Here is a 17186-nt window from a genome sequence, read left to right on the forward strand (position 1 = left end):
TAGATAAAACATTTTCCGTTAACACTTCCATAATTTGAAACTTGAATACAGTGCAGTCTACTCAATTTTCTAAGAGTTCATTATCTAGCACCTGCTAAGCTCACTATTTCCTTTATTCTCTTTGTTGTTACTTGTCTTTTCCTCACTTTCCTTGTGTTAGCACCTCTAGCAGAAAATGAGAGGCTGTACAAATAGATAAAATTAAAACTGGTTGATTCTTTTATCTATGAAAGGACTCATTAATTAGAAAGTGGCTACTGTTGATCAAAATGTGAGGCTGTATCCTCTAGTTATTCACACCTCAACAATCAAAGGCAATTCAGAGTAGAGCTGACTAAAATAAAACAAATTTTAATACCCATATTTTCAGAAAATTATTGCTAGATAGTCCCCATCACTTGCAATTACTCTTTTTAAACAGGAAAATGAAAGCGATCTCAAGCAAAAACAATTTTTCCTTGGATGTATGAAGTTGGTCTTCAAGGTGACACCCTATCTGGAATCTCATTCAGCACGTGGAATAGTTCCTGGCTTAGAAGGCATTCGATAAACGTTCATGGAATGAACGAGAGAAAGAAGGAAAGGATGAAGGAACAAATGAGTTAATGAATGAATAAGTTCTGAGCCCAAAAAACTCCACCTTTATAAATATAACAGGCCAACAAACATAGATGTGTGTATATAAATGTATATATGCACCAGGCTTGTTTTTTAAATCTGTTAACACTGGTATTGTGATAATAAGATGGGATTAACTGGAGAGGAATTAGGATACAGTGAGAAGCTGATATACTCTAAAGTCTAACAGATCTGGTTTTTCATCCCAGATCTGCCACCTGCATGCCAGGTAAACATGAGCAAGTTACTTAATCTTCCCTAAATTCTTCTTTAAGAATGTATGTGTTTGATAAGTTAAAAAACCTATGGTTAGGAGTACTGTTATTATTACTATAATAATATATTTGCATTCTGTAACATTTTAACACACACGTACACATACACACGTGTGCATACGCAGTCATACAAATTCACACAGAGAGTGAATCATCTTCCAGGATTTAAGGGATTTTGATTAAGAGCATTATTATTTCTATCAGATATAGACTTTGAAATAATTAGATATTTAATAAGAAAATCTTCCTAATTAGGGGTAATTTTTACCAATTATAAATTTAAAAATTCATTCTTTTATAACTTAATTAAACCTAGATACGAGAAAATTTTATCAAATTAGATCTACCAAGCCTGTAATTACAAATCACATTTCAAACAGCTCCTGAAATATTCAGGTGAAATAATGAAATGTTGAGTAAACAGTAGATCTTGAGCAATCAGGAACCAGCATTTTAAAACAATAATAAAATCAATGTCATATTTTCTAAAATTCAAGCTCTTACCAGAATATGATCAGCTTTTACTTCAAATAATAATATTAAGATTAGTATCATTATGGCAATATCATAAATGTGTCCTAGAAAAATAATATTTTTGTATCATCTCATTGCTATCACTTTTTAATTTTTTATTCTTTTTTAATTGAGGCATTGACATATAACATTATATAGGTTTCAGGCATACAGTATAATGATTTGACATTTGTATACATTGCAAAATAATTACCACAGTAACTCTAGTTATCATTCATCACCACACAGAGTTACAATTTTTTTTTCTTCTTGTGATGAGGACTTTTAAGGTTTACTCTTAGCAATTTCCAAATATGCAATACAGTATTAGTAAGTATAGTCACCATGCTGTACATTATATCCCCATGACATTTATTTTATAACCAGAAGTTTGTACCTTTTGACCTCCTTCACCCATTTCACCCAAACCCTTACAATCCCCACTCTGGCAACCACCAGTCTGTTCTCTGTATCTATGAACTTGGGTTTTTGTTTTGTTTTGTTCATTTTGTTTTTTTTTAGATTCCACATATAAGTGAGATCATTCAGTATTCATCTTTTATCACTTTTAACCAATGATTTTCATTTGATCACTAAAATTTGGTTTATTGGTTAACTTATTGACTACAAAATGACTAATAAATGACAATCTGGTAACATGATATTGGTCTAACTCTTAAATCTGAAATTCTTAGAATCTGATACGTGCCAGAGAGACAACTTTTTCAGTCCATACTCACATGGGGACTTGGTCTGTACCACGTAAGTAAAGTATTTACCTCCTTGTAGCATGTGTGTCTTTCGCTTAATGACTGAAAACCCATGCTGCCGTTAAAATAGTCTCTACTACAACTTAAAGATAAATGAGTTAAGGGGAAGCAAAGGGAGCCAACTGCCTCATCAGGAAACTTAGACCCAAACAGAATGCAAACTGGTGCAGCCACTCTGGAAAACAGTACAAAGGTTCCTCAGAAAGTTAAAAATAGAACTACCCTATGACCCAGCAACTGCAGTATTAGGTATTTACCCAAATGATACAAAAATACTAATTCAAAGGGATATATGCACCCCAAAGTTGACAGCAGCATTATCAGTAATAGCCAAATTATGGCAAGAGCCCAAATGTCCATCAACTGATAAATGAATAATGTGGTATATATATATATATGGTCACACAGTGAATCAGTACACACATACACACACACACACAGTGGAATATTACTCAGCCATAAAAAGAATGAAATCTTGCCAATTGCAATGACGTGGATAGAACTAGAGTATTATGCTAAGTGACATAAGTCAATCAGAGAAAGGACAGATACCATATGATTTCACTCCTATGTGTCATTTAAGAAACAAAACAAATGGGGCGCCTGGGTACAGTCGTTAAGCGTCTGCCTTCGGCTCAGGTTATGATCTCAGGGTCCTGGGATCGAGCCCTGCATTGGGCTCCCTGCTCAGCAGGGAAGCTGCTTCTCCCTCTCTCACTCCCCCCTGCTTGTGTTCCCTCTCTAGCTATGTCTCTGTGTCAGATAAATAAATAAAATCTTTAAAAAAAAGAAAAGGAAAAGAAACAAAACAAATGAACATGGAGAGGTGAAGAGAGGCAAACCAAGAAACAGACTCTTAACTATGGAGAACTGAGGGTTACTGGAGGGGAGATGGGTGGGGGAATAGGTGATAGGTATTAAGGAGTGCACTTGTTGCAATGAGCACTGGGTGCTGTATTTAAGTGATGAATCACTAAATTGTACACCTGAAACTAATACTACACTGTATGTTAACTAACTGGAATTCAAATTAAAAATTTGCAGGAAAAAAAATTCAAACCCTTTGATGCCTTTATAGAAAGAAGATTCATGAGTTATTTAGCGTTCTGGTAGGAGGGGTAATTCAGGTATATCTACCTACAATTTATACAGGAACCCAGATAGAAGGTAGATTAAAAAGATAAATCTAGGGGCGTCTGGGTGGCTCAGTTGGTTAAGCGACTGCCTTCGGCTCGGGTCATGATCCTGGAGTCCCAGGATCGAGTCCCACATTGGGCTCCCTGCTCGGCGGGGAGCCTGCGTCTCCCTCTGACCCTCCCCCCTCTCATGTGCTCTCTGGCTCTCTCATTCTCTCTGTCTCAAATAAATAAATAAAATCTTAAAAAAAAAAAAAGATAAATCTATACATGTGGTGAAGTTTCAAAATCAGTGCAGTTGATATACACAAGGTTATGTGCATTCCATTGGGGATATAAAGGTGGCTGAGACCCGATCCCTGCCCTTCCATGACTTAGTCATGATTTGTTAAATTATTGGTAGAAGTGTTAGTGGAGTGTGAGCTTATCTAGTAGATGTATAGTGGATGGAGATGAGCATTGAGCATTCTTTGCCAAACTACCTTAAAGGGAAATAAGATTTGAGATGATGTGCTTTTTAGGAAAAAAAAAAAAAATTAGTAAAGAACATGTGTAAAAGTGGAATCTAGGAAACCAGTGAAGATTTACAATTCCTCTAAAATCAGAGAGCAGAAGATACACAGAAACACAGATGACAAATGAGGAAAGGGGAAGCTACACCTCAGATTAAAACTTTTTAGAATTCTAACATAGTTCTCACTCTTTTCCATCTTCTAGGTCCTGACATCTCAATAGCCACATGATCACCAGACAGAAGTTGAGGAGTGTAGTTAAACAACTCATTACAGAAATTGTGCTAGACAGTGTGACCCAACTTGGTTGAATAATTAAGTCCACCACTACACGACAAGTCACTTACATCACTCTGTCCTTTCATTTACACAGCTATAAAAGTGCATTGTAACTATACCTATTTCACAAGGTGTTGGCAGGATTTGAAGAATATATATATACTTTTAGCATGGGGCCTGAGCTAGAATAAGTGTTCAGTAATTAGTTACCTGCCTCTGTATTGCCATAGTTGTTACTATTATTATTATCATTACTGAGAAATAATCCATCAGCATGAAAGAAAGGAATAGCTCTGGTATGAGCTAGAGAATAACCACATGTGCGTTCCCTATTAGAGACTCTACGAATATCCCAAGTCTTATTGTGGCACACCCCCTAAAACACTCAAAGGAAGCATTTAACATTCTTAGATCATTTGTTCCCCAATGTTTGGCAACATCTATGGAATAATACAAGTAAGTGAGAGAGCCCGCAACTCATTGTCCTTGTGCTGAATTTCAAAAAATATGGTATATATTATTGATCAATTATATGTCAATATATATATAAGAGAGCTGTATACAATAGGATTCCTGAGAAACACATCTCTGCACTTAATGTGAGCCATTTATCAAGGTTTGTCCACCAGGCCCTAGGGTCAAGAGGAAAAGCAATGGAAGAAAAACAGGAAAGAATACTGCATATGACTGTGTAAATCAGTAATAAACGCAGTAAATAAAATCAACAAGTTCCATAATTATACACATATAAGAAGTCCAGTATTTTCTTTTATTGAGAGGTTGGAGGAAAGGAAAATTTTCAAATATTCATACTTACATGAATTAATTAGGCTATTTATCACAATGTTCTAGTAAAAGTAATATTAAAGCATATTGCAAGCAATGAATAATGTGGTCATTATAGATTTTCCTTAAGCCAAAAAACCAACAGAACATTTTTTAGAGAGAAGAGTAATACCGTTTTCTAGTGTCCAGGAAACATTTTCAAAGTAGGTAAAAATTAATATAAAGCCTCCCTCTCCCCAACTTTGGGACCGTTGTACACACTTTAAATATTTACATATAAAACAGAGTTCATTTTTTTCAAAAAGTATCAATCTACTACTCCATATATAATATGGATATTTTCCAAATGTTTCTAAGAATTAAATCCAGGTGTTTTAAATTACTTTTAGTGGTTTCAGTGGAGAAGAAATATGAAAAGGAAGAAAAGCTAAAATTAACTGAGACTCTTAGTATAGAAACACTATAATGTAGTTTTTATTTATTTATGTATTTATTAGAGAGAAAGCGCACGTGCGGGGGGAAGGAGGGTACGAGGGGCAGAGGGAGAGGGAGAGAGAGAATCTTAAGCAGGCTCCATGCCCAGCGCAGAGCCTGATGTGGGGCTTGATCTCAGGACCCTGAGATCATGACCTGTGCTGAAATCAAGAGTCTGGCGTTTAACTGACTGAGCCACCCCGGTGCCCCCCGTAATATAGTATTTAGATGGAGTATAGAAGCTAATTTCAGACTGCCTGGGTTCAAAAATCCTAGATCTGCTACTTACTAGTTTTATAAGTTTAGGCAAGTTTCTTAAACTGTCCATATCTCCATTTCCACACCCATTTAATCAGAATAAAAATTGACCCTATCTCACAGGGTGGTTATAAATATTAAATAAATTATAGCACTCAGTATTGTACCTGGCTCATAGCATGGACACAAAAAAGCCTCGCTGTTTTTACTATATGCTGGACACCATGTATACCAGCACACAATTCATTCCAACAATCCTATAAAGTTGTTATTATTGCCCTCTCAATCAGTAAGGATAGGCTGGATTATAGTACAGTAACAATCGCAAACTCTGTGACTTGCAAAAATAAATGTTTATATCTTACTCATGCAACTTCACTGTGGGTTCAGGTGGACTCCCCAGATCTGTTATCAATGCGTTTCTATTGCATTGACAGATGCAGAGGACTTCTATTCCACGTGTGCCTCATGAGGGCCGCAGCAGACCAGAGGATTAGGATGGAAGCTCTTGCAAATAAAGGCTTCACCCTGAAGCGACACACCCTCCTCCTCTCACTGCATTAGCCAAAGCTAGCCACATTCCTCTGCGTATATGGGGACATCCGATCCTTTTGTGTGCCTGACATAGAGGAGAACAGATACTGCTGAACAATAATACCCATCGCAGACCAATTTTATAAATTCCGCCATTTTACAATTATTTGGGGGAAAGCACTGTTCAAAGAGTGGAGCCAGAATTTTAACCTAGGAATCAATTTGTTTTCTCCATTAATAATGATCCTCGACTTTCTATTCTACCCACCAAAATGAGATATCTAACAAACTCCCCTTGGTAACTGGCAAACTTCATCGGGCTTTGATTAAGGAGGGGCGTTGGGAGGAAGGCAAAGTCAGGGCATTTGTGGTTTAGAAAAGCACTTAACTCTCAATGAGAATCAATAAAACTCTATGAAAATAAGAACTGTGGAGAGAAAGAAAGATTAGTATAAAAGTACACTTTTCTAAGCTCCAATGCTTTTGCTTAGTTATTTAGCAGTCAATAACACTGATCCTATGTCCCTTTGACTACTATCTATCTTACTAATTTTTTTTCCAACATCTATATTGGTCATGTCTACCGTAGATACTGAGCATTCGTTCTTTTTTTTAATCTTCCCAAAGTTATTTTACTTAACTGATACATCCACTTAGGAGAGATGTCCTGAAAGATTATACTTGGGAAATGTTTTTATTCTAGTATCAAAACCTAAGGAGAAGGTATTCTTATTGTCTAAAGTTAGCTCTTAACTCCAAGACCTACAGAATTTAATTGCTTTTCTCCTACTTAGAAACATTTATATTTTAAATCCGTAAAATTCACTATTAACCTAAAAGTCATAAATTAAATTCTACCCCTAACTTAGAATTTGAAAGTTTTTATTTATTTATTTATTTTAGCTATTCTAGGACTTTCAACTGGACTACTTCAAACTCAGAATCCTTTTTTAAAAAAGATTTTATTTATTTATTTGACAGAGAGAGAGTGAGCAAGAGAGAGAGAGCATGGGTGGGGTTGGGGGGAGGTGCAGAAGGAAAAGCAGAAGTAGGCTCCCCCCTTGGCAGGGATCCGGGGACTTCAGGATCATGACCTGAGCCCAAGGCAGACACTTAAACGACTGAGCCACCCAGGCGTCCCGAAACTCACAATTCTTGAACTTCGACTTTCCTAGATATCATAAGAATAGTACTCCTCCTTTCTATGCACTGTCCTTTACCACATTTGGCCATAATTCCAGCAAAAGCAAATATAATTAATCTCTTTTATAGTAAGTTCTCTATCTCCATGGTTTAGATAAAGGATTTTAGTTCCACATTCAGATGTGCTTCTAAAATTGTAATTTAAAGAAGTTATTAGATTCATATATTGTCACAAAGATTCATCAGCCTCCTACATATTTCTCTTGCAAATGTCACACCACCATGGAAAGCAAGGAGTTGCTGCTTGCTGCTCATGAAAGTAGAATTCTTTAAAAAAAAAAAAAAAAAAAGGCAGTAGCAGCAGAAGCAGTAACTTCAAACACTGGATTTTTTTTTCTCACTTTAATAGTATATGGCACGAACAAAGGAAAAGTAAGCCACTTTCCAGGAGGTGCTAAGAGTTTGGATTTTCCCATGCACCTGGTAGTTGATCCGGTCACAGCTGATTGAATTTCCATTGTTCATTGATTGCGCCATTTGTCAGGCAATCCATCCTTGCTTACGTAATTGCAGCATTCCTGTAGTTCACTCTGTTCTGTCCTGGAGGTTCAGCAGCATGACGGACTGAGAAAATTAGATATGGCATAGCATCAAGCTGCTGACCTTCAGAATATAAAATAAGGCCCATCTTTTAAAATTGGTCTTTCTCCATGAGGTTATTCTGCGGGACTGTATTTCTAACAGGCCATTTTTCATGCTGACCATGTACCTTCTTAAAATATTTTTTGTATTTATAGAAAAATGATAATTTAAATTTATATATGCCTGTACTGTGCAGAATATTATGAATAAATTCATTTCATTTAGAGTTTGTCAAAAGGGGGCAAATTTTTCATCTTTAGGTAAACGTCTACCTTCAAACCAGAATTAAATATCATTTTAATAAAATCTGATAAATATGAAGGAAAATTCACAGAATCTTAATAAGTTAAAAAAAAAAAAAAGACTAAATTTCCCAAATAGTTTAATGTGGCTGACCAATGGATTGCCAAAATACCAAAATTCAATAGGGAAATTAAATTACTTTCCGGTTGCATAAAATCCACATTATATTTTCCTTATTTGTTTTCCTTGGAAACAAAGTCAAACTCACAGAAAAGTTGCAAATAAATAACTTTTTCCCCCCTCTGAGCCACTTATTTACAAATGCCGAATAACCTGAGAATAATTTAGTAAATCAACAATTAATTATTTCATCCCTTTTCAACTCGCAATCAAATGTGTAACTAGCAATCAAATGTGTAACTATCTAGAGAAATAGAATTGCTACAGTATATAACAAGAACACACAGATTGGCTGAGTAGCTCTTTATTTAATTGTTTAGACTTTTCCATGGAGTTTCTTCCAGGAACTTCTAGTATCTAAACAAAAAAAGATAAGAAACCACACAAAGTTCAACTTGCAAAAACAGGGAGACCTGCTGATGAGGAACAGGTTTCAAAATAAGCAAAATTCCGGAAATTTAAATCGTGCCGGCCGGCTGCACGAGCCACACTGTCTTTGCGGTGATCCGTGGTGGACGTTTTGAGGGCATCTGACCCGCAGCCTGAGCTCCCTGGACCACCTCCTGTGGAAGCCTGAGCTGGCTGTGTAGCTTTCTCCCTTTGTCTCATACCCATGTCCACCAACGAGAATGCTAATTCACCAGCTGCTCGCCTTAACAGATTCAAGAACAAGGGGAAAGACAGTACAGAAATGAGGCGGCGCCGAATAGAAGTTAATGTGGAGCTGAGGAAAGCTAAGGATGACCAGATGCTGAAAAGGAGAAATGTAAGCTCATTTCCTGATGATGTTAACCTCTCCCCTACAGGAAAACCGCAACAACCAGGGCACTGTAAGTTGGTCTGTTGATGACTTTGTCAAAGACATAAATAGCAACAATTTGGAAAGCCAGCTCCAGGCTACTCAAGCTGCTAGGAAACTGCTTTCTAGGGAAAAACAGCCCCCCATCGACAACATAATCCGGGCTGGTTTGATTCCAAAATTTGTGTCCTTCTTGGGCAGAACTGATTATAGTCCCATTCAGTTTGAATCTGCTTGGGCTCTCACTAACATTGCTTCTGGGACATCAGAACAGACCAAGGCTGTGGTAGATGGAAGTGCTATCCCAGCATTCATTTCTCTGTTGGCATCTTCCCATGCCCACATCAGTGAACAAGCTGTATGGGCTCTAGGAAACACTGCAGGTGATGATGGTTCAGTTTTTCGAGACTTGGTTATCAAGTATGGTGCAGTTGACCCACTATTGGCTCTCCTTGCAGTTCCTGATATGTCATCTTTAGCATGTGGTTACTTACGTAACCTTACTTGGACACTTTCAAACCTTTGTCGCAACAAGAATCCTGCACCCCTATTAGATGCTGTTGAGCAGATTCTTCCTACCTTAGTCCGTCTCTTGCATCACGATGATCCAGAAGTATTGGCAGATACCTGCTGGGCCATTTCCTACCTTACTGATGGTCCAAATGAACGGATTGAAATGGATGTGAAAACAGGAGTTGTGCCCCAGCTTGTGAAGCTTCTAGGAGCTACTGAATTGCCCATTGTGACTCCTGCGCTAAGAGCCATAGGAAATATTGTCACTGGGACAGATGAACAGACTCAGGTTGTAATAGATGCAGGAGCACTTGCTGTTTTTCCCAGCCTCCTAATGAACCCCAAAACTAATATTCAGAAGGAAGCTACGTGGACAATGTCAAACATCACAGCTGGTCGCCAGGACCAGATACAGCAAGTTGTGAATCATGGATTAGTCCTATTCCTCATTGGTGCTCTGTCTAAGGCAGACTTTAAGACACAAAAGGAAGCTGTCTGGACTGTGACCAACTATACAAGTGGTGGGACAGTTGAACAGATTGTATACCTCGTTCATTGTGGCATAATAGAACCATTGATGAACCTCTTACCTACAAAAGATACCAAAATTATTCTGGTTATTCTGGATACCATTTCAAACATCTTTCAGGCTGCTGAGAAACTAGGTGAAACTGAGAAACTTAGTATAATGATTGAAGAATGTGGAGGTTTGGACAAAATCGAAGCTCTACAAAACCATGAAAATGAGTCTGTGTACAAAGCTACATTAAACTTGATTGAGAAATATTTCTCTGTAGAGGAAGAGGAAGATCAGAATGTTGTGCCAGAAACTACCTCTGAAGGCTATACATTCCAAGTTCAGGATGGTACTCCCGGGACCTTTACCTTTTAGGTTGTACAGCTGAGGCAGAAAGTTGTTTGTTGTGTACTCTGTTTGGTAGAAGTCTGTCTTACTGTTTCTCTACTAAGAACTATTTTTAAATGTGTTTTGTTATTGTAGCACTTTTTACAACAAAACTCTACTTGACCAGTTCCAAACTGTACAACCTGAATGAAGCTCCTCCTCTCAGTGGGTTTCTTATTTCTATGTGGAATCTCCTCTCTTGCAGTGTCCTGTAAATAAAGATTAAATTCCACTCTTTTCTTTAAAAAAAAAAAAAAAATCAAAATTCCCTTCATTCCTATGTCACAGATTTCTTCACTTCTGCCTTTAACCACTAAAAGGGGAGGAAGGAAAAGTAAAGAGAGGGAGGAAAGTATTTCATAGCTCAGGTGCATGTACATACTGTCATTACGTCTCCCCTTCCTGTCTCTAAGCCCTCCATGGAATGTTTACCTACCATCAGCTCACTCCTTAATGGCTGCTTTGGCCGTGGCCTCCGTCTCTCCACTGACATCACATTATGAAAAGTCACTGAGGATTTCTGAATCAAAACTGCTCTTTCAATCCCCCAGAGCCTTAAAACATCTCCAGAGCCTTTGACCTCTACTGACGTTCCTACTTTTATCTCTTCCCTTCTTCATACTCCATGACACTGAAATATCCTGCTCTTCCTTCTCCTACTTCTTTAAGCTAGTCTATCCACTCTTACATGGTATTTTTTTTCCTACTTGTCTTCAAAGTTTAGTTCTTAGTATGGTGCTCTTCCTCTCTCTCTCCCTCCACCCCCCCATCCCCATTCAACATTCACCAGGCTTTAACTCTACATCTTTTCAACTTAGAGTCAAGTCTATACTTGTACATCAAGCCCCTTCCAGGTTTCAGCCCCATTAAGTTTCATTTCACAATCAATTCCTCAACTTGGATATCTGACTCACTTTCCTGCAGTTGCCATAACTCCCTTCCTTCCCTGAACCCCACTTCCAGGCAGTCACGATGTCTCATTTAGCTTGGGATAGCAGCTACTCAGTTCCAGCCAAGTGTTGCCCATAGCTGCTGGATATTCCGCTTTTTTGTCAAAAGAAGACCAAAAATTGAATTGATAGTGGAAATGTAGATTTCAGGTGAAATCTTCCAATGTTTAAATACTGAGAACTACTTAAAAAAAACTCAGCATCTGGTTCAAACAAAACCTACCTACAGGCTTAGAGTCAGATTGTGACTTGTAGCCTAAGAAGTAAAGGCAAATCCTTTTGCTTTCTATTCCAAGATTTCTGAAACCAGCCTGAAACTACCTTCTGAATTTGAGTCATAGTGTCACACCCCACTTTTCTTGTCTAATCTCTACTCATTGGGATCTCAGTATAAACATCACTTCCTCAAGACTCCTTCCATGATCCTTCTAGAGAAGACTATGTTACATCCACCACTAACCATTGTATTTCATAGTATCTAATGCAATTCTAAATAAATAGCTTTGTGATAATTTTTTTAATGTATGTCTCCCTTGCTGCTATGTGGTAAGCTCCTTCACTATCTCTTCCATCATTTTCTCTGTAGTATCCACACAGTAAGTGAATGATTGATGTCTTTAACTCTTATAGACCATTTGAAGACTTAGAGGAATTAAATAACCTTTATGTCATAGCTAGTAAGGAACTGAGATCTTGCATGTTGAAAAACCTACACACTTTCCATTATAGAAATGTTAACCAAGGTGGCGCCTGGGTGGCTCAGTCGTTAAGCGTCTGCCTTCAGCTCAGGTCATGATCCCAGGGTCCTGGGATTGAGCCCCGCATCGGGCTCCCTGCTCCGCAGGAGGCCTGCTTCTCCCTCTGCTGTTCCCCTTGCTTGTGTTCCCTCTCTCTCTGTCAAATAAATAAATAAAATCTTAAAAAAAAAAAAAAAGAAATGTTAACCAAGCTGAAATCATTTTCTAATAATCCGCATTTAGTTGGAGTCTTTCCTTTTCAGCTTACGGTCGCTGTTGATATATATGAAATTCTAAATCAAATAATATATAAGAGTCTTATTATGAAATGTTGTTTAAATAAAAATAAGCAAAAAATGGTTTGCATTGCTTCCACAGAAAGGAACAAACCGATGACCTAGACAGAAGAGTAAACCACAATGAGTAATGCAAAAGTGGACTGCCTAATCTTTACTTCAGAGGGTGGCAGCTGAATTTCAGTTTCAGGCTAGGCAGCAGGATGTCTAATTCATGAGGAAAAAATAACCCAACCATCCATTTTGTTGTTCCAGGATTAGAGAAATTACTCGGAATTCTAACTGCTTCACCCTTGACTGCAGTTTTCCACTGAGGTCTCTAAAATAGAGACTTTAGTACCCCAAAAGCCAGGTGTCAACAATGTGAATTAACCACCAAACTGTGAGAAAAGGTGGATCTTCACAACTTCCTAGAGCACCTACATGTAATTGGGATTTATTTTTCAAAGCTCTCAGAGATTACAGTACCAGAAATGTATTTTACAGGGCTATTCACTTCAGTGGAAAATCCCTTCAGTTTATCACCCTTAAAGATTTCTATTCCATGTTCATACTCCTGTATCTGTAAGCTACTCTTGGATAGTTAGTTTATGCCACTGTGAAAGCTCATATGCATTAATATTTATGTGTTGGAACTTTTGATAGGCCTACAGATGCTGAGGGGAGTTTCCTTTCATGAAGACAGACAAGATTATAATGAAGATGGAGAAGTCAAAGGGCACCAGAGATCTTGACTCCATGTAAGTCAGCTCCATCTAGGAGAAGAAAGCTACAGCAACCCCTCCTCAGTTTACTTAAAGATTTGGATGCCCACATCTCCATTAGCCAGATCCCAGCTACACAGAAAATAAGCAAGTCTCTTCCACATCAAATTTTGCTCATATCCCCTTACTACCTCCCAAAGACATATAGAAGCAAAAATCATCACATCTATGTATTCTGTTACTTTACTAGCATTTTTTAAACTCGTATGTCAGCTCTGCCCTAGATCCTAGGGATATAAAGACAAAACAAGAGAAAGACATTCATCCTGCCCTTGAATTTAGCTTCATAAAAAATTGTTAATCCATGAGGAGTATCTTCAAATATGTGTCTAACACAGTAATGGAGTCTATTTGAAATTGAAAATGCTTATTGATGAAGTTTAAGGTTAGATATATGGTCTCCTACCTCTAGTTCCCTGTCCAACTCTGCTCTGCCAACCAAATGCTTAGTAAGATCAAATCACACTGCTGAAATAAATACAGACTCAAAGACTTATCTTTATTCACCTTGATCTTTCGGGCTGCTATAAAACAGGTATGGCCATGTGATTCCAAGAGTACAAAGATGAAGACTTCAGATATAGTAGTATCAAATGTCAGTGATTTAAAATGTATTGAATTTTCCAAAATACAAAGACCCTTTGGCAAAAATTTCATTAAAAACATTTAATGCACACAATTTTAGAAAATTTAGGCAAACAATTAGAGATTAAGAAGAAAAAACAAGTTAGAAAGAAAATCTCCAGGTCAAGAACGCATGGGTGGCTCAGACGGTTAAGCGGCTGCCTTCGGCTGAAGTCATGATCTCAGGGTCCTGGGATCCAGTCCTGCATGAGCTCCCTGCTCATCAGGGGAGTCTGCTTCTCCCTCTCCCTCTGCTCTTCCCCACCTCTTGTGCTGTCTCTCTCTCTCTCAAAGAAATGAATAAAATCTTAAAAAAAAAAAAAAATCTCCAGGTCTAAAATACCTATTTGATGGACCTTTGACTTCCACATTCTCTGCACTCACTTGGGCCCCTGCCAACCCCAACCAACCCTCTAGAAACCTGTGCTTTCCCTTCCATTGTCACTGCCACTGCCTTATATCTGGCCCTCGTTGTTTTTTTCTTAGAATATCCCCATGACTTTTTTTTTTTTTTCATGACTTCTTAATTAACTTCTCTGCACATGGTTTTAAGGAGGGGGTCACATAAATCACTTTCAATACCATACTTTATGACAGATATGTAGACACAGAACTTTGAGAACACACTCTTAGGAAAGACCATAATCTTTGTTCTGATCTAAGAAACACAAGGAGGGTTTCCTGTTCCTGACATAACTGTGGTGTAAGAGTGGAAAGACAGCTAGCTACTCTTCCTCCAACATTTATAAAGTCTATTTCATCCAAGACATGGTCTTAATTCTTTACCCATTTAATCCTCATACTATTTCCACATTTATATATGAGAACACTGAAGCAGAGAGATTAAGTAACTCGGCTGTGAACACACAGCCAGTACCTGGAAGACCCAGAACTCAAACTCAGTATTCTGGCTCCACAGACCATGCTCTTAGTCATCATGACTCATTGGCATATATGTGTGTGTGTGTGTGTGCGCTTATATGTCTATGTGTACTGTGTATGTCTACATATATATACTATATATACACACATATAAATATATATGTATATATATAGACTTAGACATATAAATACACATAGTGCTTGGATCACTGTCAGGCATATCAAAGAGGGTTAGTCAAACTCTACTGAAAAAATTAAACCAGAAGAGAAAAGGTGCTCAGATTCTAAAGGGAAAACTATGTAAACTGTTCCAAACAACGAAGAGAGGGCATGACAACAATACGGAACAGGCTCTGGTTGGCTTGCCTTTCTCCACTTCAACAAGGAGACATTTATCAAATGCAAACCTGACTGTGTCATTGCCCCGTTTCAATGCTGGGAATTTGGAAACTTGGGGAACCTCACTGCGGTGTTGCTCAGACTTTTACAGGAAACATCTCTCCCTAATGGCTGGCAGATGAGAGCAACCACATTCTTACTAGGCACCTAGCTGAATGGGCAGCCACAACTGAGTTTTCATAGACCGAGCGCCTCACCCTTACTATTCTGACAAGTCTGGCATTTATTCTACAATGTATCTGTTTTGTTGTAATGTAAAAATAGTGTTTATAGCTACTTAAAATTGCAACTCTAGACAAAAAAAAATGTACTCCTACCATGATTTCTAGCAGCACCTGGCCTATATGTGCATAATTTTGGAGTACCTCATATTGTACCTTCATACAGACAACAGGGCTATGGATCTAATCCAAGCTGGTTCACCAGCCCCTTCTCTCACCTCTCCAGCCAACACAATTATTTGCAACCATAGTAACAGTCAAATTTCAGCCTGTTTTCCAATTCCTGGTCTTTAATAATTAGATCCTTGTCCATCTTGCGGAAGATAATACCCATCCTCCCCAACCCTACTTAGGTGTGATTTTACTGAAGTCTTTCCTCAATTCTCTTCCTCCCCGCAGTGTGTGGATACTTGGTAATACTTCCCTAGTTTATCACACTGTTTGCATTTGCTTCCGTGGCTGTCTCCCATACTAGACAGTGCTGTCCCTGGAGACAGACCCCTGCTTTAGTCTGTGTAACATCCCCAGTGCCAAGTACAGCTCTGCCATTCTGGTAAATCTCTGGGCCATTGGAAACTGGCCTCATAATGAGTAACCCAATCCCTCAAGAGAAGGCAGGAGAGTTGACCATAAAATTTAAATTAAACACAAATCGAAAGATCTGAGCACATCTCCAGTCTTGAGTTTCTTTCCTAATATAATGCCAGGTTCCCCATGAAAGGGCCGTTGAGCGCGGTCGCCCAAAAGTCGTGAGAGATCTGGCTTGGCGAAGGAGTCACTCACCAACTCGTGGAAGGCGGGTATCTGTTCTCCAGCGTTTTGGTCCAGGGCTTGTACCAGCTGATCTGCTCGGCCGCTTTGCCCCAGAACCGCTCGGGGTCGGCCACCGAGGCCGCGAAGTGGGTCTTGTACTCGCCGCCCCCACCTGCCGACGACAGCGCTCGGCAGCCCCGGCTCCCGAGAGCGCCCCGCGGGCCGGGGGCCACGTACGCCCTGCGGGCCGGGCCGGCTCCCCGGGCTGGAGAGGACCCGGGCAGGGACCCCCCGAGTCCCCCGGCGCCGGTGACTTTGCGACACTGCAGCCAGGACGGCTTCATCGCCGCCAGCCGGGCCCCCTCCCCCTCGCAGGCTGTGCCGCCCGAGGTCCCAGAGTGCACTCCTCAGCGACAGCCGGGGCTCTCCCGACTTCCAGAAGGCGGCGGGCAGGGGGCGGGAGGCGGAGGCAGCTCCCGAGGGGAGCCCGGGGCCTTGGAGTTCGGAAGTCACACTAGGGCTGCCGGGAAAAGCCGACCTGGAGCGGCGGGGGGAGCCACAGGCTGGAGTGGGGGCGGGGGGGGCGGGGGGGGCGGGGCAGGGGCCGGGGCCACAGCGGGAGAAATCCAGCCCCTGCGTGCGTCCCCAGCCGCGCGGCTCCCCCACGAAAAGCCCCCTGTTGCTGCAGAACGTCCTCCCTTCCCCGACACGCCAGGGGCCCTCGGGGGAGGCCGACGCACCCATCTCGCTCTCAACAGACAAGTTTTCAAACAAACAGGTTGTGCGCAGCTTCCGTGGCTCCATCTGTGCACAGCCAGCTGGTGGAGGCGCATCGCCTCTGGCCTGCGGCGGAAACCAAAACCCCTGGGCTCTGCGGCAAGGCCCCTGCAGTGTTCGTTTCCTTAGTTTGTTTTTTTTCACTCAGCTCAGGCCCTGGTTATTAAAAACACCAGCGGCTCCAGGGCAAGGGCTGCTCCAGGA

General features: G+C 39.9%; 1 protein-coding gene and 1 pseudogene across 5 annotated transcripts in view; one reads left to right on the forward strand and one right to left on the reverse strand.

Annotated features, from left to right (window-relative positions):
• ACSS3 (acyl-CoA synthetase short chain family member 3) overlaps nucleotides 1-16638 on the reverse strand; it is a 136208-nt gene extending 119570 nt beyond the window's left edge. For 3 of the 4 annotated variants that reach the window (XR_004678705.1, XM_035002063.1, XM_035002066.1), the window contains exon 1: nucleotides 16236-16637. Coding sequence is in view for 3 of the 4 variants with exons in the window: in XM_035002063.1 (XP_034857954.1) it covers nucleotides 16236-16549 (314 nt within the window). In the remaining variant the exon portion in view is untranslated. Of the gene's footprint in view, nucleotides 1-16235 lie in introns of all 4 variants that reach the window. The other variant, XM_035002064.1, reaches the window with a different exon arrangement.
• LOC118008522 lies at nucleotides 8821-10567 on the forward strand (annotated as a pseudogene). Its single transcript, XR_004678706.1, has one exon. The product of XR_004678706.1 is annotated as an importin subunit alpha-1-like (transcript).
• Nucleotides 16639-17186: the final 548 nt, after the last annotated feature.

Source organism: Mirounga leonina, unplaced genomic scaffold (assembly GCF_011800145.1).
Source record: "Mirounga leonina isolate KUSES-001 unplaced genomic scaffold, KU_Mleo_1.0 Mir_126, whole genome shotgun sequence".
Taxonomy (NCBI): Eukaryota; Metazoa; Chordata; class Mammalia; order Carnivora; family Phocidae; genus Mirounga; species Mirounga leonina.